Raw genomic sequence first — 24,057 nt, 5'->3', positions numbered from 1 at the left:
GAATAAAAAAGCACTGACACACAGGAAAACTTATGATATACTATTTCTTTTGTAAATATCTTTAAAATGAAATTGTTCTAAATAAAAGGTTTCATATTTATTTGAGAGGGGATAAACGATGAGAAAAGATCCTCATGCAAATTTTTTTTAACAGTTAAACTAGTTTCAAGTTTGTTTGGCTGTGTGTCTTGGATGAGCCGTTTAAATCCTGACTTCCACTTCCTTAACTGTAAACAAAGGATAAGTATGATAAGACAATGTCCCTGCTCGCCATATGGTAGGTAGGTGCTTGCTTTGTGGGAGTGTGGATGTTATCAGCACTAACCACACACTGTAGGGACAGACACACTTTCCTCTGCTCGCCTGCTGCCACTGATACCTCTATGGTGCTGCCCTGGAAATCAGAACTGGATGCCAAAATACCACTTGGCCACTGACCACCTACATAGTCTTAGAAAACAGGCAGCTTAGATTTTATTACCTAAATTTTGTCTTAGTCATAGTAATCATAGTCTTTGTGTTCTTGTAGGTCTCTTTCTAGAGTTAAAAAGTATGTGGAAGTTTTAAATAACTAAGTTTTAAATAACCCAAAGTTTATCTGTTTAAATTTTCCTAGGCAGAATGCTTATATTTTAGGCAAGAAAGAGGTTACTAAATATTATAGAATTTAGAATAAATTTGAAGGTCTTTGTCCCAAGATATAAAATAGCTCTTCAGATTTTGATACCTGCATCTTCTAGTTTTTACTTTATGTGTATGATTGTTTTGTCTGCTTGTATGTCTGTGAACCATGCATGTCCAGTGCCTGTGAAGGCCAGAAGAGAGCATAGGAGCCCCTGGAACTGGAGTTACAGATGGTTGTGAGTCACCATGTGGGTGCTGGGCATTGAACCTGGGTCCTCTGGAAGAGCAGCCAGTGCTCTTAATTACTGAGACATCTCTCTCGCCCCAATATTTTTATGTTTAATGAAATGTGGGAAAATTACTTCATTTAATTGAACCCATGTAATGCTTGACTTTCAAATTGAATACCCATTCATGGCTCTATTTTTCTTGTCCTTTTCTGAGGTAATGAGATCTGGTTTTCATTTGAATATCTTTATTAATAACATAGATTTTGCATGTATTAATACATCATGCTATTTGTGAATTAAAGGAGAAAAAGTAGGTACGTAGACTATATATGTCCGCTTAATGAAATACACGCTACACCATGTTCTTACTAGAAAGGCTGAAAAACCTTAGTTCCTACTCCCAGTTTACAAGAAATGCAAAGAATGAAAAAATGCATTAGAAGACATTGCAAAGGGAAAGTCAAAACAAAAAGAAAGGCAGTGGTAGGAAATGAGATCAAAAAATGTTACAGATTAAAATAGCTGAATTTAAATTTTCTTGGGTATGCTGGGCTTAACACAAGCTACATATATTTCACAGAGTACAAACATTAGGAAAATATTTGTTTTCTTTTTATAATATTTCAGAGGTCATAGAATCTTACAGGGTTTGGGGGTTTTGTTTGTTTTATTAAGGACTTTCTAGGCAAGGCTTGCTTGTATTTTAGAAGACCAGGCTTCAAAGCGTGCCGAAGAGTGTCCAGTGGACTGTGCTTTAAATCTAATAACTTCCTCCCTCCGGTGGGTGATTGGTTCATAAACCGTCTTTATGGTAAGTTTTTTCTTTGTGGAGTTTTTCTGTTGAAGATTTAGCAAAGGTGATAGAAACTGTCGCTTAGGCCGGTGGTAGAGCACTTGTCTGAGCTTGGTCCTCAGCACTGAAAGAGCAAAGCAAAACCCGCTACATACTCATGTGGACACAGTGACAACGAAATGCTGCTCTGTTTTATCTATTACATGTGTTTACTGTATACAAGGAGTCAGTTGTGGCTACTATTATCTCTTTAAGCATTTAAATCGTAATGAAATCTCTGATTTGGCATAATAAAAAGTCTAGATCTGCATTGCCTTGCACAGCGGTTACTAACTAGTGTGATGTGGCTATTGTGTGTACTTGAACTGTGGCTAGTTCTGATTTAGATGTGCTGCACAGATATCCACATAACGAACCTACCAATGGTGTAAAGATTAATAACTCAGTGTTACATCAGTTGTGTTTATGTATATTGTGTTAAATGAACCACACTGCAGAAATTTATTTCATCCACCTTTTTACTAGTGGTCTCTCTCTCTCTCTCTCTCTCTCTCTCTCTCTCTCTCTCTCTCTCTGTCTCTCTCTCTCTCTCTGTGTGTGTGTGTGTGTGTGTGTGTGTGTGTGTGTGTGTGTAAGAGTGTGTAAGAGTCTCAGGTAGCTCACCTTCAATTCACTTGGTGGCTGTGGCTGGCCTTCAGACCCTAATTGTTACTATTCCCTACTCGTGTGCAGACACCCAGATCTGACTTTTTTAAAAACGTCTTTACTGGGGCTGGGGATTTAGCTCAGTGGTAGAGCGCTTGCCTAGGAAGCGCAAGGCCCTGGGTTCGGTCCCCAGCTCCGAAAAAAAGAACCAAAAAAAAAAAAGTCTTTACATCGTGTGCCATGTCAGTTCTCCCCTTCCGCCATATGGATCCCCCAGGTGTTAAATTAGGTTGTCAATTTGATGGCAGGCACCCCTACTTAACCATCTCACTGGCCCCTATTGACTAATGTAGTTACCAGAAAAATGTAATCAAATGTCTGGCTGCTTCTGTTGCAGTGTTAGTCTAAAGTAGCACAACTTTCCTATTATAGTAAAGGTAGGAAGTGAGAAATAGTGACCTAAGGAAGACTGTGATTAAAGAACTTTTGTTTAAAAAAAAAAAAAGAACTTTTGTTAAAAAAATTTTTTTTTTAACTTAAAAAAGGGAAACTGAAATCACAAACAAAATCTAACGGACGACTCTCCAACAAAACTAGGGATGAAGGTGGTGTACCAGCTGCTTTGTGTGTCAGCCTGACACAAGCTGGAGTTATCACAGAGAAAGTCACCTCCCTTGAGGAAATGCCTCCGTGAGACCCAGCTGTAAGGCATTTTCTCAACTAATGATCAATGTGGGAGGACCCAGCCCATTGTGGGTGGTGCCGTCCCTGGGCTGGTGGTTCTGGGTTCTGTAAGCAAGCTGAGCAAGCCAGGGGAAGCAAGGCAGTAAGTAGCATCCCTCCATGGCCTCTGCATCAGCTCCTGCTTCCTGACCTGCTTGAGTTCCAGTCCTGACTCCCTTTGGTGATGAACAGCAGTGTGGAGGTGTAAGCTGAATAAACCCTTTCCTCCCCAACTTGCTTCTTGGTCATGATGGTTTGTACAGGAATAGAAACCCTGACTAAGACAGAAGGTATCCTCACAAACTCCAGAATATGGTGAGCTGAAATAGCAGGACCTTCTCATATCTCATGTGGAAAAACTCCCATATAGCAGAAGGGTTTCCAAGAAGGCCAGACACAAGTCACCAAATGTTTGTGGGAGTGACTGTCCCCTTGACTGGAAAACTGAAGCAGGCAGGTCACAGGCCAGAGAACTGCTTCCAGGTTACAGGGAATCTAGACAGACCGGTATGGGTGTGGGTGTCTCACCAACAAGCTAAACATTCAAAATGTCTGGGGTGTACTTTCAGGATTTAGAAATTTCAATTGAAAATGAATGTATGAGTTAGGTGGGGGGGGGCTGTGTGTGTGTGTGTGTGTGTGTGTGTGGTATTGACCATTCTCCATGGTAAGAAAAATCTTATTATCTATTTATGGATGGTAGATGGGTGGGCATAAGTCATGGTCTTCACATGGAGGTCAGAGAATAACTTGGAGGTTCTCACCTCCCACCTTTTTTGTGTTTCAAGATGGTCTTACTGTGTAGCCCTAGCTGGCCTGGAACTCACTGTATAGGCCAGGCTGGTCTCCAGCTTAGTGAGATCTGCTTGCCTCTGCCTCCTGGGTGCTGCGATGAAAGACATGAGCCGCCCCGTCAGGTTGTGATCGCCTTGTTTTGAGGAGACAGCTGTCTTGTTCTTTCTCCTGCTTTTACTCTCCTCTCTCCTCCCGGCTCCCTTTAGGAGATTGTGGCTGCATCCTTACACATCTGGCTCTTTATTAGGGTTCTGAGATTGTACTCAGGTATCAGACTCATGCAGCTCGCACTTCTACACACCCACTCATCTCCCCAGCCCTCTATCTTTATTTCTTTGGTTTTGAGACATGGTCTCTCATTGAGCTTGAAACTCATCAATTAAGCTAAACTGGCCAGAAAATCAGCTTCAGGGATCCTCTTGTCTCTGCCCCGACTTCATATATTGCTGGTGGGAACACAGAATGGTTCCCCCTCTGTGAAATCAATGTGGAAGTCAGTGTACCAGTAGTTCCTTTGAAAGTTAGTCGTAGACATACCACATACCCAGAACTCACTTCTAGGTCTGTACTCAACATTAACCTTCACAACCTCTGTCCTAACGCCAGTTCTAACAGTTGTTAAGCTCATTCAGTTGTGTCGATTTGGAGTCTGGTTAATTTGGGTGTGTGATGTTTTGATTTGTTTACATTGTTTTGGTTTTAGATAATAAAGTTTATTTAAAAGAAAAATTAAAAAGTACACTATAAATTATTTTCATAGCATTTACATTAGTAATCTTGAGATTTAAGGTATTTGGAGTACAAAGGTTATATGTAAGTATTAGTCATTTTATGTAAGGGACTTGAGAGCATTTCATAACCTTGGCATTTACAAGAGTCTCAGAACCAATCACAGAACAACTTTCCATTTTGTAACCCACAATTTTCCTCCGAGATACAGTCAAGAAAAGTAGATTCGGCCTTTAATAATTGACAGACAGTTTTATCAGTATCATGTCTCTCATCAAAGGGGACACCCATCCAAAGTAAAAGTTGATACATTGTGTCATAGTGAAAAATTACATGAAATGAAAATATAGTGTAAGTGAGTCTTAAAGCACACTCTGGAAATAAAAGGCCAGTCAATGTACACTATATTTGCATTGGTATAACATTGAAAAAAAACAGACAGCTCCGTTTTTAAAAGTCGTGTGCTCATTAAATAGATACACTTATTTTTGCTAATATGTTACTTGTGCATTACTCTGACGTGAGCTATACTGAATAAAATTGTTATAAAGGAAGGGGTGGCAGGGGACGTAGCCCAGTGTTAGAGTGTTTGCCTAATATACACAAGGTGCCGGTCTCTAGCCTCAGCATTACCAACAGTGACAACGACAGAGAGTGAGAGGACCTGACCTGTGGAGGCATCTACAGGAAGGAAGGAAAAAAGCAGTGTCTCGGTTTCTTTTCTGTGATAGCATAAGCTGACAGGAGCCACACCCGGGGCTACATGCAGTCTGCAGTCTCAGCACTGAGGAGGCAGGGGCAGGACCAGCCTAGTCTTCTTGTGCTTCCAGGCCAGCAGAGCTATATCAACTTTGTCGAAAAACAGTAGCAACAACAAAAAGGCCTCACAGGGTACAGGCACCTGACCCACAAGCCTGAAGAACTAACTTTGTTCTGTCCCGGAACTCATGTCAAAGTAGAGGAGAGGAACAACTGGACAAAGTTTCCCTCTGGCCTCCACATACCTGTACCCACTGATACTACTATTACTAGTAATAATAAGTAAAATAAAAACTAAAAATGTCTTCTTTGGCAGAAGCAACTTAAGGAAGAAAGGTTCTCGTCTCTAACTATAACAGTTCCTTGACATGAGACAGCTGGGCACACTGTATCCATAGTCAAGTAGCAGAGGCCAGTAAATGCTTGCACGCAGTGCTCTGCTCACTCGGTTTGTTCTGTACTCTGTAAGCTCCTCTACTCGGAGAATGGTTCTACCTACAGTTATGGCGGTCCTCCCACACGAATTAACATAGCCAAGATCTCCCACACGAATTAACATAGTCAAGACCACACGTACACATACACATACACATACACTCCCAGGTAATTGTAAATTCTGTCAAGTTAGCAATCAACACTACCCCTCACATGTGACAGTATTTTTGCCAGTACACATTCTGGTTTGATGTCCTGGTACAGTATCTTTTTTCTTTTCCCTCTCCAACCATCCCTGACAAGTAATTTCCCAAGCCCCAGTCCCTGACCTTCTCTACGTGACTGTGTTGGGGCATTAATGTGTATCTCTGCTCCTAGGCCCAGGGCAAGCCTCAGCTTTGTACTTCTTTCTGGTGCTCTTACGGGACTGTTCTTGTTCAGGTCCTGTTGTGATGAGCATGTCTGAGACCTGTCTTCTTACCTCCTAAGTACACTGTTTTCTTTCTCTCTGTATCATTTGCATCTTCGACTTCACTTTGGGAAGGTTTTTGTTTATTTTTAAATGTATTGCACAATGCTGCAAGTCTTCCTAACAATGGTTCTAACGTTATAAAGTCTTTCCTTTCCATTTATAAACTTACCATGCAGCAGATCGTTGTTCCCGTCAGTTGACTTTCTTTGGAGCTGAGCTAATTTGTATGCACTACCCACATTTGTTTGTTTTTGTTTTTGTTTTTTTTTTTTCTGTGACAATAAAGTTCTCTGGTCTTTTAATTTTTAAATTGAAAGTTAAAGTTTAAAACTCTTGAGTTGAGTGGAAAGTGAAGTGCAGGTGCTGGCTAGGCGGGAAGAGCAGACATAAGGGCCATGTGCAGTGCAGGGCGGTAAAACAGTGTCAGCCATGCGAGACTGAAAGCCTCTGGCGGGATGAGTGAGGCCTCGTGAGGGGCTTTTCTGCTGTAACTGAAAACGTTCAGTCAGCTCCGATGTGCAGGCTCACTGTGATCTCGGCACTTGGCCCTTAAAAGAATTGCTACACAGTGCAAAGGGTAATTTTCTGACAAAACAAACCACAGCTTCCTAAAATGAGGTTTGAGCTCCCATATGAGGTCATGTAACTGAATGTGAGGCTCCCAAAATATTGGAGAACAGTAAAAAGGTTTCTGAGTGAACAGCAACCAAAACTTAATTCAAGGCCAAACACACATTGAGTCCAAGGTGTTCTGGCGGCACCTGCCCTTGTGTCACACAGCGTCGGCGTCCACACGCAGTTTACGCTGTGCATGCTGTTGCCACACAGTGCTGATGACTGAAACGGGCAGGCTAATGCAGGTTATGAATATGTTCTTACGTCGTGTACGGTCTTCTGTTCTTTTTTTTTTTTTTATTAACTTGAGTATTTCTTATATACATTTCGAGTGTTATTCCCTTTCCCGGTTTCCGGGCAGACATCCCCCTCCCCCCTCCCCTTCCGTATGGGTGTTCCCCTCCCAACCCTCCCCCCATTGCCGCCCTCCCCCCATAGACCAGTTCACTGGGGGTTCAGTCTTAGCAGGACCCAGGGCTTCCCCTTCCACTGGTGCTCTTACTAGGATATTCATTGCTACCTATGGGGTCAGAGTCCAGGGTCAGTCCATGTATAGTCTTTAGGTAGTGGCTTAGTCCCTGGAAGCTCTGGTTGCTTGGCATTGTTGTACTTTTGGGGTCTCGAGCCCCTTCAAGCTCTTCCAGTTCTTTCTCTGATTCCTTCAATAGGGGACCTATTCTCAGTTCAGTGGTTTGCTGCTGGCATTCGCCTCTGTATTTGCTGTATTCTGGCTGTGTCTCTCAGGAGCGATCTACATCCGGCTCCTGTCAGTCTGCACTTCTTTGCTTCATCCATCTTGTCTAATTGGGTGGCTGTATATGTATGGGCCACATGTGGGGCAGGCTCTGAATGGGTGTTCCTTCAGTCTCTGTTTTAATCTTTGCCTCTCCCTTCCCTGCCAAGGGTATTCTTTTTCCTCATTTAAAGAAGGAGTGAAGCATTCACATTTTGATCATCCGTCTTGAGTTTCATTTGTTCTAGGGATCTAGGGTAATTCAAGCATTTGGGCTAATAGCCACTTATCAATGAGTGCATACCATGTATGTCTTTCTGTGATTGGGTTAGCTCACTCAGGATGATATTTTCCAGTTCCAACCATTTGCCTACGAATTTCATAAACTCGTTGTTTTTGATAGCTGAGTAATATTCCATTGTGTAGATGTACCACATTTTCTGTATCCATTCCTCTGTTGAAGGGCATCTGGGTTCTTTCCATTTTCTGGCTATTATAAATAAGGCTGCGATGAACATAGTGGAGCACGTGTCTCTTTTATATGTTGAGGCATCTTTTGGGTATATGCCCAAGAGAGGTATAGCTGGATCCTCAGGCAGTTCAATGTCCAATTTTCTGAGGAACCTCCAGACTGATTTCCAGAATGGTTTTACCAGTCTGCAATCCCACCAACAATGGAGGAGTGTTCCTCTTTCTCCACATCCTACCCAGCATCTGCTGTCACCTGAGTTTTTGATCTTAGCCATTCTCACTGGTGTGAGGTGAAATCTCAGGGTTGTTTTGATTTGCATTTCCCTTATGACTAAAGATGTTGAACATTTCTTTAGGTGTTTCTCAGCCATTCGGCATTCCTCAGCTGTGAATTCTTTGTTTAGCTCTGAACCCCATTTTTTAATAGGGTTATTTGTTTCCCTGCGGTCTAACTTCTTGAGTTCTTTGTATATTTTGGATATAAGGCCTCTATCTGTTGTAGGATTGGTAAAGATCTTTTCCCAATCTGTTGGTTGCCGTTTTGTCCTAACCACCGTGTCCTTTGCCTTACAGAAGCTTTGAAGTTTTATGAGATCCCATTTGTCGATTCTTGATCTTAGAGCATAAGCCATTGGTGTTTTGTTCAGGAAATTTTTTCCAGTGCCCATGTGTTCCAGATGCTTCCCTACTTTTCTTCTATTAGTTTGAGTGTGTCTGGTTTGATGTGGAGGTCCTTGATCCACTTGGACTTAAGCTTTGTACAGGGTGATAAGCATGGATCGATCTGCATTCTTCTACATGTTGCCCTCCAGTTGAACCAGCACCATTTGCTGAAAATGCTATCTTTTTTCCATTGGATGGTTTTGGCTCCTTTGTCAAAAATCAAGTGACCATAGGTGTGTGGGTTCATTTCTGGGTCTTCAATTCTATTCCATTGGTCTATCTGTCTGTCTCTGTACCAATACCATGCAGTTTTTATCACTATTGCTCTGTAATACTGCTTGAGTTCAGGGATAGTGATTCCCCCTGAAGTCCTTTTATTGTTGAGGATAGCTTTAGCTATCCTGGGTTTTTTGTTATTCCAGATGAATTTGCAAATTGTTCTGTCTAACTCTTTGAAGAATTGGATTGGCATTTTGATGGGGATTGCATTGAATCTGTAGATTGCTTTTGGTAAAATGGCCATTTTTACTATATTAATCCTGCCAATCCATGAGCATGGGAGATCTTTCCATCTTCTGAGGTCTTCTTCAATTTCTTTCCTCAGTGTCTTGAAGTTCTTATTGTACAGATCTTTTACTTGCTTGGTTAAAATCACACCGAGGTACTTTATATTATTTGGGTCTATTATGAAGGGTGTCGTTTCCCTAATTTCTTTCTCGGCTTGTTTCTCTTTTGTATAGAGGAAGGCAACTGATTTATTTGAGTTAATTTTATACCCAGCCACTTTGCTGAAGTTGTTTATCAGCTTTAGTAGTTCTCTGGTGGAACTTTTGGGATCACTTAAATATACTATCATGTCATCTGCAAATAGTGATATTTTGACCTCTTCTTTTCCGATCTGTATCCCCTTGATCTCCTTTTGTTGTCTGATTGCTCTGGCTAGAACTTCAAGAACTATATTGAATAAGTAGGGAGAGAGTGGGCAGCCTTGTCTAGTCCCTGATTTTAGTGGGATTGCTTCAAGTTTCTCTCCATTTAGTTTAATGTTAGCAACTGGTTTGCTGTATATGGCTTTTACGATGTTTAGGTATGGGCCAGGAATTCCTATTCTTTACAGGACTTTTATCATGAAGGGGTGTTGAATTTTGTCAAATGCTTTCTCAGCATCTAATGAAATGATCATGTGGTTCTGTTCTTTCAGTTTGTTTATATAATGGATCACGTTGATGGTTTTCCGTATATTAAACCATCCCTGCATGCCTGGAATGAAGCCTACTTGATCATGGTGGATGATTGTTTTGATGTGCTCTTGAATTCGGTTTGCCAGAATTTTATTGAGTATTTTTGTGTCGACATTCATAAGGGAAATTGGTCTGAAGTTCTCTTTCTTTGTTGTATCTTTGTGTGGTTTAGGTATAAGAGTAATTGTGGCTTCGTAGAAGGAATTCGGTAGGGCTCCATCTGTTTCAATTTTGTGGAATAGTTTGGATAATATTGGTATGAGGTCTTCTATGAAGGTTTGATAGAATTCTGCACTAAACCCGTCTGGACCTGGGCTCTTTTTGGTTGGGAGACCTTTAATGACTGCTTCTATTTCCTTAGGAGTTATGGGGTTGTTTAACTGGTTTATCTGTTCCTGATTTAACTTCGATACCTGGTATCTGTCTAGGAAATTGTCCATTTCCTGAAGATTTTCAAATTTTGTTGAATATAGGTTTTTATAGTAAGATCTGATGATTTTTTGAATTTCCTCTGAATCTGTAGTTATGTCTCCCTTTTCATTTCTGATTTTGTTAATTTGGACGCACTCTCTGTGTCCTCTCGTTAGTCTGGCTAAGGGTTTATCTATCTTGTTGATTTTCTCAAAGAACCAACTTTTGGTTCTGTTGATTCTTTCTATGGTCCTTTTTGTTTCTACTTGGTTGATTTCAGCTCTGAGTTTGATTATTTCCTGCCTTCTACTCCTCCTGGGTGTATTTGCTTCTTTTTGTTCTAGATCTTTTAGGTGTGCTGTCAAGCTGCTGACATATGCTCTTTCCTGTTTCTTTCTGCAGGCACTCAGCGCTATGAGTTTTCCTCTTAGCACAGCTTTCATTGTGTCCCATAAGTTTGAGTATGTTGTATCTTCATTTTCATTAAATTCTAAAAAGTTTTTAATTTCTTTCTTTATTTCTTCCTTGACCAGGTTATCATTGAGTAGAGCATTGTTCAATTTCCACGTATATGTGGGCATTCTTCCCTTATTGTTATTGAAGACCAGTTTTAGGCCGTGGTGGTCCGATAGCACGCATGGGATTATTTCTATCTTTCTGTACCTGTTGAGGCCCGTTTTTTGACCAATTATATGGTCAATTTTGGAGAAAGTACCATGAGGAGCTGAGAAGAAGGTATATCCTTTTGCTTTAGGATAGAATGTTCTATAAATATCCGTTAAGTCCATTTGGCTCATGACTTCTCTTAGTCTGTCTACATCACTGTTTAATTTCTGTTTCCATGATCTGTCCATTGATGAGAGTGGGGTGTTGAAATCTCCCACTATTATTGTGTGAGGTGCAATGTGTGTTTTGAGCTTTAGTAAGGTTTCTTTTACGTATGTAGGTGCCCTTGTATTTGGGGCATAGATATTTAGGATTGAGAGTTCATCTTGGTTGATTTTTCCTTTGATGAATATGAAGTGTCCTTCCTCATCTTTTTTGATGACTTTTAGTTGGAAATTGATTTTATTTGATATTAGAATGGCTACTCCAGCTTGCTTCTTCTGACCATTTGCTTGGAAAGTTGTTTTCCAGCCTTTCACTCTGAGGTAGTGTCTGTCTTTGTCTCTGAGGTGTGTTTCCTGTAGGCAGCAGAATGCAGGGTCCTCGTTGCGTATCCAGTTTGTTAATCTATGTCTTTTTATTGGGGAGTTGAGGCCATTGATATTGAGAGATATTAAGGAATAGTGATTATTGTTTCCCTTTATATTCATATTTGGATGTGAGGTTATGTTTGTGTGCTTTCATTCTCTTTGTTTTGTTGCCAAGACGATTAGTTTCTTGCTTCTTCTAGGGTATAGCTTGCCTCCTTATGTTGGGCTTTACCATTTATTATCCTTTGTAGTGCTGGATTTGTAGAAAGATATTGTGTAAATTTGGTTTTGTCATGGAATATCTTGGTTTCTCCATCAATGTTAATTGAGAGTTTTGCTGGATACAGTAACCTGGGCTGGCATTTGTGTTCTCTTAGGGTCTGTATGACATCAGTCCAGGATCTTCTGGCCTTCATAGTTTCTGGCGAGAAGTCTGGTGTGATTCTGATAGGTCTCCCTTTATATGTTACTTGACCTTTTTCCCTTACTGCTTTTAATATTCTTTCTTTATTTTGTGCGTTTGGTGTTTTGACAATTATGTGACGGGAGGTGTTTCTTTTCTGGTCCAATCTATTTGGAGTTCTGTAGGCTTCTTGTATGTCTATGGGTATCTCTTTTTTTAGGTTAGGGAAGTTTTCTTCTATGATTTTGTTGAAGATATTTACTGGTCCTTTGAGCTGGGAGTCCTCACTCTCTTCTATACCTATTATCCTTAGGTTTGATCTTCTCATTGAGTCCTGGATTTCCTGTATGTTTTGGACCAGTAGCTTTTTCCGCTTTACATTATCTTTGACAGTTGAGTCAATGATTTCTATGGAATCTTCTGCTCCTGAGATTCTCTCTTCCATCTCTTGTATTCTGTTGGTGAAGCTTGTATCTACAGCTCCTTGTCTCTTCTTTTGGTTTTCTATATCCAGGGTTGTTTCCATGTGTTCTTTCTTGATTGCTTCTATTTCCATTTTTAATTCCTTCAACTGTTTGATTGTGTTTTCCTGGAATTCTTTCAGGGATTTTTGTGTCTCCTCTCTATGGGTTTCTACTTGTTTATTTATGTTTTCCTGGAATTCTTTCAGGGATTTTTGCGATTCTTTCAGGCATTTTTGCGATTCCTCTCTGTAGGCTTCTACTTGTTCTCTAAGGGAGTTCTTCATGTCTTTCTTGAAGTCCTCCAGCATCATGATCAAATATGATTTTGAAACTAGATCTTGCTTTTCTGGTGTGTTTGGATATTCCATGTTTGTTTTGATGGGAGAATTGGGCTCCGATGATGCCATGTAGTCTTGGTTTCTGTTGCTTGTGTTCCTGCGCTTGCCTCTCGCCATCAGATTATCTCTAGTGTTACTTTGTTCTGCTATTTCTGACAGTGGCTAGACTGTCCTATAAGCCTGTGTGTCAGGAGTGCTGTAGACCTGTTTTCCTCTCTTTCAGTCAGTTATGGGGACAGAGTGTTCTGCTTTCGGGCGTGTAGTTTTTCCTCTCTACAGGTCTTCAGCTGTTCCTGTGGGCCTGTGTCTTGAGTTCACCAGGCAGCTTTCTTGCAGGAGAGAATTTGGTCTTACCTGTGGTCCTGAGGCTCAAGTTCACTCGTGGGGTGCTGCCCACGGGCTCTCTGCAGCGGCAGCAACCAGGAAGACCTGTGCCGCCCCTTCCGGGAGCTTCAGTGCACCAGGGTTCCAGATGGTCTTTGGCTTTTTCCTCTGGCGTCCGAGATGTGTGTGCAGGGAGCAGTCTCTTCTGGTTTCCCAGGCTTGTCTGCCTCTCTGAAGGTTTAGCTCTCCCTCCCACGGGATTTGGGTGCAGAGAACTGTTTATCCGGTCTGTTTCTTTCAGGTTCCGGCGGTGTCTCAGGCCGGTCTTCTGTTCTTACAGATAAGTATGCCTTACCGAAAATCATTCTTCAGCATGTAAAGCTCATATTAGTCTATCCCTGGGTTATTTGTGTTAAAGCTCGAGAATTGATGTTTGAGTTTCTAACTTTAGTTTCCTTTAAAAAAATGTTAAGCCAAGGAGATGGCTGAACAGGTAAAAAGCACTTGCTTGTAAAGCTTCAACTTGAGTTTAGATCTCTTGAACCAATGTAACGTAATAGTATGTGTCTATGGTGTAAGATGTGGGACAGAGGCAGGAGAATTCCCCAGAAGCTCAAGAGTACATACCCTGGAATATTCAGTGCAGCAGCAAGGAAGAGAGACTGTGCATCAAGGTAGGTCGAGGTGAGGAGGGCCAGTACCCAAGGTTGTCCTCTGTCCTCCATACACAGGGTACAGCACTCGCGAGGACATTGACACACGCACAAATAAATGAGTGAGTATTTTGGAGGCCTGGTTCATGACTCGGTGTTTAAGAGCACTTGCGGCTCTTTCAGATGACCCAGGTTCAGGTCCCAGCACCCACGTCAGGTAGCTCAGAACCTTCTGGAATTCCAGCTTCGAGGAAATCCAGTACCTTCTGGCTTCATCAGGTACTTGGACATACATGACATGTACACATGTAGCCTGCACACGTAAATGAAAATAAATCTTAAAACTAATAATAATTATTAATCATTGATTTTTGTTGTTAAATGAATTTTGGCTTGGGATTAGGAAAGAATTTCCAACAACTTCTGAAATGGTCCTAAGCATATTTCTGCATGCAGAATCTTAGTCTGCATTGACTGTTACCAAGTCAAAATATTGGTCAATTCCGGAAAACGTTGAAGGTGTTCTACCTAAGGTACCAACCCTGTGACATGTCGTCATCTGTGAAGTTCACAATTGAGAACCGTGTAATCAAATTGAAAAAAAACCTCATGTTTTAAGTATGTTACCATTTTGTGTTGGGCTGCATTCATAGCTGTCCTCAACCACACGGGGTGCCCGTGGACTATAGGATGAGCTTAAGGATACTACCTATGTCTTAGAGTATCACATCTCAGCCACAAACTATGTAGAAATAAACAGACCTTGTTATGCAAATTATTATTGCTCTTTAACAAGTGATAGATCATATAATGATTGCTTTAAATAAATTTATTATTGGGAAGTGTGTGTGTGTATATAACTATGTGACTAGGGTTGTGTGAAAATCCAATGATAAGGGTCGTAAGAAGGAAGCTAGAGAAGTGAAGGGCAGGCACAAGCTCATGATGAAATACATGCTTTAGGAAACGCATGCCATGCACAGGGAATATGCACAATGAAATTTAAAGAAAAAAGGCAGGCGGTGTAGTTCAGTTGGTAGAGGAATTGCCTACGCGCACACAAGGGCCAGGATTCAGTCCCTGGGCACTCATAAATAGAGCATGGACACACACCTCCGTTCTGAGTACCAGGGAGTGAAGGCAGAAAGACCAGAAGTTCAGGGCCATCCTCACTACATAGCCAGTTCAAGGCAGCTTGGACTAGAAACTATTTGAATGATTGAATATTGCCAGTGAGAAAAGTTTAAGAGGTCTAATGTAGGCTGGTAGTTTCTGGGTTGAAGACAGAACCCCACTAACATATGATTATGTTAGCGGACAGCCGTAATACATACTGTGTGAGTAGGAGATGAGCTCTGTGTCCCACACTGATGTAATCTAAAAGCTTTGAGGACGAAGAGAAGGCTTCGAAAGTGTTAATGTAAGCCATGCAAAATGGAAGTAAAAGACACTTAAAATTGAGTTCTCTTGCCACTTACATTTTTCACCTGTGGTTTCTGGCCATTTTAATTCTTTTATTAGTTTTATTTACTTACTTGTGTGTGCGCATTTGAGTCCTGAGGATCAAAGCTTGACAGCGTGTGCTTTACCCACCCAGCATCTATCTCATCAGTTTAGATGGTCAGTTAACAGTCAGTGTTTAAGTTTCCACTTCAAGGATTATCTCTTTGTCACTTCTTGAATAATAAGAAAGACAATTAAGCCCCCTTACTGCTTTCCTATTGCTCTATAAGGCCCAGTTGGTGGATCTGCGGTCTGAACTGACTGAGACTCAGGCAGAGAAAGTTGTCCTGGAGAAGGAAGTCCACGACCAGCTCCTACAGCTGCATTCCACTCAGCTTCAGCTTCATGCCAAAACTGGCCAAAGCGTTGACTCTGGTGCCATTAAGGCAAAATTGGTAAGTAAAGCCGGAAGTGCACTTGTGTGTTGGGGGTGGAGAGGTGACTTCTAATGGAGCTACAGTTATAAACAGTGGTCACGGTGAGAATTGAGGCAGTAGGAAGTTTATGGTCATTTTCACATAGCATCTGATAAGCTCAGTACCCACCTGATAGAATAAAGAGATAACATAAACAAGGTTTTGTTCTGCCATCTGTTAGGGTTAAATTCAGTTGCCATAGCAGAAATGCTAAGTAGCGTTGAGATTGTTCTTGAATAATAGTTTTGTTGGTTTTTTCCTCAACTGACCCCGAGACCGGCATCTCAGGACTGACGCAGCCACCCGCCCGTCCTAGAAGTCTCGGTCCTTGTCTGGTTGTGTTCCGCCATTTTTTGCAGATGAGTCCCGGCCTTAGGATTTCCTCATGTCCGTGTCTAGTTAGGAGTAGGAAGAATGTAGAGAGGGACAGAACAATTCTTCTCAACTGTTGCCTTTAGAAACAAGGTTCACTCACTAAATCTCTTTAGTCATTTTTGTCAGCCCCTCATTCACATAGGCCTAGCTATGTGTCAGTCCGTACCACTTAGTAAAATCGGAGTGCTGATAATACAGAGAAGGGGACAGTGTACTTAAAGCCACCAAGTGTCTCAGCTCTCAGTAGTGTAAGCATTTCTGCTGCGACTAAGCATTACGTCACATCTAGATATGTCATTATGGGCTCCCTCTAGTTAGCCATAACCATATTAATTAAAACTAAGTAGAAAACAAACTGACTGCATGGCTTGTTTCAATTCAACCTATGGATTGAGTGTAGTCTGTGTGCCAGACATTTGGCTAGATATGTGACGTCAGCAGTAAGAGAGAAGGCTTAGGAGAGACAGACAGGCCATGAAACAGCACTGTTAGGTGCTGCCTATAGGGCATGTGTCAGTTTTCCTCAGTTGCTCTTCATTTTGTTGAGAGCTTTCACACACTGACGCACTGGACTCTGAGAGCTTTCACACACTGACGCATTGGACTCGACTTCCGCACTCAAATCCTCCTGAGGACCTCATCACCTGAGGGGCCATGGATCTGTGTCAGCGGACGCTGAGACAAGCTATATGAGAGTAACATTGAGAGGCATTTCACATCTTCATTAGAAGGGAGCTCCTTAACTTTCAGTAGGTGCTTTATACAAACAAATATTGGGCCAAATGTACTGACTAATTTTAACTTTAAATTTTTAGGTTAATATTATCACTGTTGTTTATAGATTTGCAAATATATTAATAATAATGAGCTTTACCCAACTGATACTCAACATGTGGAAATTTTCCTTGTAAAGATAATACCACTAGATAATTTGTTTGTTTGATGGTTTTCTAATATAAAACTTTTTTCTTGTATCTGAAGTCTGTTCACTCTATGGAGGATCTGGTAAGTCTGTCATTTCTCTTGCTTAAATGTGTCCTGAAATGCTCTGGTGTTTTATGTATTAGCTGTTGTCACACTTTGTATTTGGAAGTGATGTTAATGCTGGTTTTCAGGGTTCAGATACCTGAAAAGGGGGTGCCCGTTGTGCTTGTCTCACCCACCGCATGTGCCTAAAGACTTCATCATTTGTGACTTACAGCCATTATTTGCAGAGCCCCTCAATTTTGACAACTTTTGAGACTTGTAACTTGCTCCCACTTATACTTTGGCAAAAATACCCACGTGAGGGTATCCAGGTCGTATTAAACAGACCTGGTTTTTGCCCCTTCAGGTTTCTGTTTGAATTTGTTCCCGTTACGAGAGTGTGCGTGTAGACTCCCTCACCTAGTGCATGTGTTAGGACCTCTCGGTGGGTGTGAAAATGATTGTGTAGTCTTAAAAGCACTGGGTTTTAAATGTTCTCTCAGAAATCATTTCAGACAATAACAATATATGAATTATTAGTGTATTTCCCATCTTCCCAAGCTAATCAAATTCCAATGACTTTGCACTTCACCACTTCTTAAATGCATCAGTCTAAAACTTGAAATAAACTTGCTTATTACCTAATAAAAAAAAAGGTTAACCAGGAAACAAACTTACAAATTTTCTTTAAATCTTAAAGTAGTTTTCTTCAGTTGCCTTAGTCACACTCTTGTTTGCATACTTTTTACTTAGATTTATTATGTACAGTGTTCTGTCTGCATGTATGTGTGCATGCCAGAAGCGAGGGCACCAGCTCTCATTGTACACGGTCACACCACTTGGTTGCTCTTAACCTCTGAGCCATCTCTCCAGCCCAACATTTTTTCCCTTGGACTCACAGAGCGCTCCCTGCCTCTGCGCCCTGCGTGGTAAGGTTAAAGGTGTGTTAAATGGCTGGTTTGTTCATGTGTTAGTTGCAAGTTTCAGCAACTGTCAGAGTCTTTAGGAGTCTGAGTTATTAGAAGGGCGTGGTGGCTTCATAAGCATCTGAGATTTCATTAGCTAGCTCAGTACCGTAATGTTTCTGTATCTGTACACCAAGAGATCTTGACTTCAGGCTGGGAGTGAAGCTTGGGTAGTAAAGCTGCTAGTGTGGATAGAGCCCGTGAAGTAAGGGGGAGGGAGGGAAGGAGGGAGGGAGACAGAGAGAGAGAGAGAGAACACATAAATGTATATATGAAAATATAACCATATTTTCCTAAGGCCTGGAGGATAAATGCTAGAGTGAGGGGTTTGGTTGGTTTTGATTCAGAAGTAATACCTGTGGGGCCTCTATTCAACTCTCAGAAGAGGTGTACTTGGCCACATGTAGTATACATATGATTTGGGATTTGCCTTTCTTTGGGCAAGACTTTGTGCCTTCCATTTTGCGCTCTGCTTTGACTTGAAGCTGCCCATTTTATACTTGGATCCTGAACGCATGGTCTGAGAGCAGAAGCACACTGTATAAAATCAGGGAGAACATTACTTCTTAGAACTCACAGTAGGAATGGGATGGTGATGACCCTGGGAGTATGGCCTCTACTATCTGTCACATAGAAGGCTCCTTTTATGAGGGCTGAAAATGGATGACTATGTTACTTCATAGGCAGCAAAAGGAAGATGTTCTTCCTAGAAAAGTCAAACTCTAACATAGTAACTACAGGTTCTCCACGCATGGCTGTACCGTGTTTTCCGAAAGCATAGAAGGGAACAGTGAGATGGTCCAGTGGGTAACGCTGACCTGGAACTCTGTGTAGCCAAGGTCACTAGGAACTTAGGGTCCTCCCCCTCAGCCTCCTGAGTGCTAGTCTTGCAGTTATGAGCTGCTACATGTGGCTTATCATTTTTACATTAGTCTGGTTTCTTCAGTCATTTGTAGAAAGTATACTCAGTGTCTTCCTGCTTAAAGAAGATTGGTCCTGCTTCTCTCAGTATCAGTAAACATGGCGTGCAGTTCTCCAAAGGAAGGCCCAAGATGTTGTTTTCCTAGTTTTAAAGAAGGAAATGCAGCTGGGCATTTGTTTTCTATATCTGTAATCCTAGCACATAAGAGATAGATGCAGGATTGCAGGTTCTGGGCTAGCCTGAGCTACATAATGAGTCATAGGCCAGCCTAAGATATCTGCCAAGGCTTTATCTCCAAAACAAAGAATTATCCTGTAAAGAAATGGCTTAGCAGTTAAGGAACACTTGCTGTCCTTCCAGAGGACCCGGCATCCCCATCAGCCTGCTCACAGCTACCTGTGACTGCAGCTCCAAGGGCCTGAATCTGTTTTCTGGCTTCCATGGATAGCCCACACACAGTGTGGTACTCAGACTCAGGGTGACACTAGAGAAGGTTAACATGCCATTACCTTTCCCTCACAGACTTCAGGAGATCAAGATCTGATGTTCCCAGTAAAACACACACACACACACACACACACACACACACACACACACACACACACACACACACAAATACAAAATAAAACAAAGAACTAGACCAGGCCATTGTATTCCAACCCTATTTCCATGTTTTCATTGTTTGTATTATATGCTGAGCTTATGTGTCTAAGAATCCGATTATAGAATCATAAAGACATTGTCATAACATTATGTTCTTAAAATTACACTAGGAAAGAGAACTTGAAGCAAATAAAACAGAAAAGGTAAAAGAAGCTCGGCTTGAAGCTGAAGTGAAGCTGCTAAGGAAAGAGAACGAGGCTCTTCGCAGGCACATAGCCGTTCTCCAGGCTGAAGTTTATGGGGCGAGGTTGGCCGCCAAGTACTTGGACAAGGAGCTGGCTGGCAGGTGTGTGAGGATGGCTCTGCTTGTGCCTTATTTTTATACATAGCTCTGGGCTCACAGCGCTGGCTTGACGTCGGCAGCATTGTTTAGTGCACACTTACTTATCCACACATACAAGCCGCTACTCACTTAAGCGAGATGCCTGACCCTCCGAGGAGAGTGCATTTCTCTTGTCCCTGCCTTGACTCTGCAGCAGGCGATGCTCGTGTAGCCAGCAGTAAGGACTTCAGTGGGTTTTTCTGGCCCCCTTTTTCTGGCTTTAATCTTGTTAGGTGAGTTAGACACACACTTTGATGATGTGTTAGTATCAAATCATTTTATACTCATTTTAATATTCTATTAAAAATTGAGATGAAGCAAAGTTTTTTTTTTTAATTCTTAGATTTTTAGATTTTACGTGGGTGAGTGCTTTGCGTGTATGCTGTGTATACACCTTGTATATTCGGTGCCTTCGGAAGTCAGAGGAGGGGGTGAGATCCTCTGAAACACAACCTGAGTTGCAGATGGTTGTGAGTCATCATGTGGGTGCTGGGAACCGAACCTGGGTCTTCCCCAAGAGCTTCAAGTGCTCCTAACCACTGAGCCATCTCCAGCCATGAAGCAAATAACTTTTATCATTTTAAAATACAAATTTTCTGATGCTTTTGTTTTTAATGTGGTCAGTGTTATCTAACTGCTTCTCTTTAATTGTGCACTGGATTCACTTATGCAAGAGGTAAAACATGTTGCCATTAATCTCAATACAATTGTTTTCTTAGATATACTTAAATTAAGTATATAAAGGAGTTCTCATTTATTTCTTTTTAAAAATGTTTAGCTTTTTTTCCCTTAAAAGATATCTGTCCCTTTCAGGACCTAAGTATAGTTTTGTTACCAATTAAAAGATTATAAAATACAGCTGTTGAATACAGCTATGTGTTAGTAATTCTTTTGAATTATCTCAAATATATAAGCTTAACCTAAACTACTCTCTCTTACTCATGTGAAGGGTCCAACAAATACAGTTACTGGGACGGGATATGAAGGGACCTGCTCATGACAAGCTCTGGAACCAGTTAGAAGCTGAAATACATTTGCATCGCCACAAAACAGTCATCCGAGCCTGCAGAGGACGCCAGGACCTGAAGCGGCCCATGCAGGCACCCCCAGGCCACGTATGTCCCTGCTGCCTTCCACTCAGCCTCTTCCTGCCGTCATCTCCTCCTCTCTGTTCTTTCTTTCCTTCCTTAGTATTGGACGCTTTTATTTAATGAGGGGAAGGGGAATTTGGCTTGATTACAGGAGTTACATACCTAAAGGGTTCAGTTACCCAAGGAGTGTTGGTTGTTTTTCAGAGTTTTCTGAGAGTGGTGTTTCGTTGAACAGCCCTATCCAGCAAATACATATTGCTGGATTTCAGATCATATATCATGGTTGAGTGTGCTTAAATTTGTTATAAACTTACCTGTGGTAAGTTGTATTTGGGAGAAGTTGTCAAAGGAATTTTTGGTACCTACCTCCAAACACAGAGTCTGAAATAACATTTACATTTATTTGGCCTTCAATTAGGATAGAATCTGAAATCTGTTCAGTTTTCTGTTCCATAGCCAGCACTGTCTAGGAGCTTAGGTAAATCCTTATTAGATAATACAGACTTTAACGATAGCAGTTTAACATACGAAGCAGACTTCCCTCCAGGGGGCCACATATTTTACTACCAGTTGAACATGGCCTCTGTGTTAGTTACTGCCGCTGTGGTGAAGCACTATGTTCAAAAGGAAGCATTTGACGGGCTTGGTCAGTTTCACAGGGTGAGTCTATGGTGAGCACGATGGTGAGCACGATGGCGAGCAGGCAGGCATGGCACTGGAACAGCTAAGAGCTTACATCCTGACCTACAGACAGCAATCAGAGAGCAAGCAAGAGGCCACACCTCCTAATACAGTCTACCTACTGGGAACCAAGCATTCAAATACACAAGCCATTCTCATTCAAACTACCCCAGCTATAAACAGTAGAATAATCTACTGCCTCCACTAACGTTATTATTAGAAGAATAATAGCATAGAGTGAGGAACAGGGTCAGAGTGCATAGATAGGTCTCTGATTCTAGAGCCCAATGCTCATATTAACTGTGAGGTCCCGTAAGTCTGGGAACTAGGCTATGGGCGGGACACAGTGGCAGCATATCAGAGTGACAAAGAATACTCAAATAGCTTTGTGACATCAGCTAACTAGTCAACTAGAAGCCAGAGAGCAGAGTTATTTTACATTAAATACGGGAGTCTTAAGTTACTTTGGTAGTTATGAGCCTTTAAATAAAATAGTGAGCACAGTAGTGTGGTATTATGCCGGCTGCCTCAGTCAGAGAGACTGTGGTGATCCACGGGAAAAATGAGAAAGGCTTGAGAAGTAACATTGGGAAGTAAATGGAGAGAATTGGATTGAGGGGCTTGACTGAGCTGACAGTTAAGGAAGTGAGAGCAGAGGAAGAGCAGAGGAGCTTTGCTTGGCGAGCCACATGTACTTTGGCTTTGGCTGATAAGGGAAGTGCAGGAAATGAAGGTCGGTGGGAGGAGAGAATGGCATCAGTCTAGACAGGCAGTGTTTGAGATTCGGCTGCGACGTGTAAGAAATCCATCCACTTGGGTGTATGAATGGAGCTCAGGAAGGAAGTCTTGAGTGGAGAGATGATAGAGAAGCTATATGGTTGAAATCATGGAAGTCAGGAGCCAAGGGAAGCATGCACAAACTAGCCAGGAGTAGGAAGGAAGAAGAGGACTGTGGAGGAAGAGAGAATGTCACAGAGAAAGACTCCTGGTACAGTCAGCTTAGTTCACCTGGGAAAGTAGTGTAAGAAAAACAGAGGAACAAGGTGGGCTTCAAAGGGTGTTTGTTGGCCCCTGTCAGCCTTATGCAGGGCTCTAGTACAATAGGGACTAAAAAGTATTCACTGCATTCAGCAATATTTTTACAAGTGACCATAAAGAGAATTTCAGGCTAGGGACAAAGTCTTAATCACAGTGACCACAGTAATGTGGGAGGCAAGGAAGTATGTGTGGCAGATAAAGGGAGTGACTGACAAAGCAAGAAAGGTCGACGGGATGCTGGGGTTGGGCTCTGTTTTTGCTTGGTTTACTTTGGGTTTGGGGTGGGGTTTGTCAGGATCTTATCACTGGAAGATGCAGAGAGTGTATTTGCTTGCTGAGTTGAAAAGGAGTTTAGTAGAAAGAAAAAGATCAAAGACACCAGAGGCAGCTGACAGGGGTCACTGCAGAGTTTGCTTGGCCTGCAAACAATCGTAGGTTTGAACTAAAAAAATTAAAAATCAGGCAAGGAAGTTCAAAGGGACAATTAATGGAATAAGGTACTTTAACAGGTAGATTGTAGAGCACTAGGGAATAAAAAGTAATTAATGTTTAAGCTGATAAAAATTTATCAGTTCGAAAAATAACATTTATATAAATCCCTAAAGGTATTTTCTAGTGAAGATACATGGTTACTACTTTATTACTTGAAGATACTTATTTATTACTTGAGTCCTGGTAATTTTATAATGTCTTACTATGCAAACATATATATTGACAAAAGGTAGAAAAAATCATCTATAAATTTTACCATATCAGCATTTTCATCTCACCTTTTAATTGCTGTAATATATATCTATACCAGGAGATTAATAATGGTTTCTAAAGGCAAGTTAGTAACATGAGTTCAGCTTGCTTTGTTACTTATTTGAATAATACTTTTTTCTTTTCCTTTTTTTTATTGGATATTTTTTATTTATATTTCAAATGTTATTCCCTTTCCCGGTTTCCTGTCCATAAGTCCCCCTATCCCATCCCCCTTGCCCAGTATTGCCCCTCCCAAACCACCCCAACTTCCTGCCTCCCCACCTTGACATTCCCCTACACTCGGTGGGGGGCGGGGGGAGTCCAGCCTTGGCAGGACCAAAGGCTTCTCTTATTGGTCCCCAACAAGGCCATCCTCTGCTACATACGCAGCTGGAGGTCAGTCCATGTGTACTCTTTGGGTAGTGGTTTAGTGTCTGGGAGATCTGATTGGTTGGTATTGTTGTTCTTGTGGGGTTGCAAGCCCCTTCAGCTCCTTCAGTCCTTTTTCTAACTCCTCCAACGGGGACCCCATTTTCAGTTCAATGGTTTGCTGCTAGGATTCGCCTCTGTATTTGTCATGCTCTGGCTGAGCCTCTCAGGAGACAGCTAGATCAGGCTCCTGCCAGCATGCATCTCGGCTTCATCAATATTGTC

General features: G+C 41.6%; 1 protein-coding gene across 3 annotated transcripts in view; it reads left to right on the top strand.

Annotated features, from left to right (window-relative positions):
- Nucleotides 1-24,057, top strand: part of Gopc (golgi associated PDZ and coiled-coil motif containing) — a 49,322-nt gene that overhangs the window by 12,468 nt on the left and 12,797 nt on the right. For 2 of the 3 annotated variants that reach the window (XR_010060701.1, NM_001107631.3), the window contains exons 2-5: nucleotides 15,451-15,615; nucleotides 16,993-17,016; nucleotides 19,638-19,813; nucleotides 20,799-20,964. Coding sequence is in view for 2 of the 3 variants with exons in the window: in NM_001107631.3 (NP_001101101.2) it covers nucleotides 15,451-15,615; nucleotides 16,993-17,016; nucleotides 19,638-19,813; nucleotides 20,799-20,964 (531 nt within the window). In the remaining variant the exon portion in view is untranslated. The remainder of the gene's footprint in view (nucleotides 1-15,450; nucleotides 15,616-16,992; nucleotides 17,017-19,637; nucleotides 19,814-20,798; nucleotides 20,965-24,057) is intronic. The other variant, NM_001393720.1, reaches the window with a different exon arrangement.

This window comes from Rattus norvegicus, chromosome 20, assembly GCF_036323735.1.
Source record: "Rattus norvegicus strain BN/NHsdMcwi chromosome 20, GRCr8, whole genome shotgun sequence".
Taxonomy (NCBI): Eukaryota; Metazoa; Chordata; class Mammalia; order Rodentia; family Muridae; genus Rattus; species Rattus norvegicus.
The sequence above is the reverse complement of the archived record's forward strand: the minus strand, read 5'-3'. Positions and strand labels throughout refer to the sequence as shown.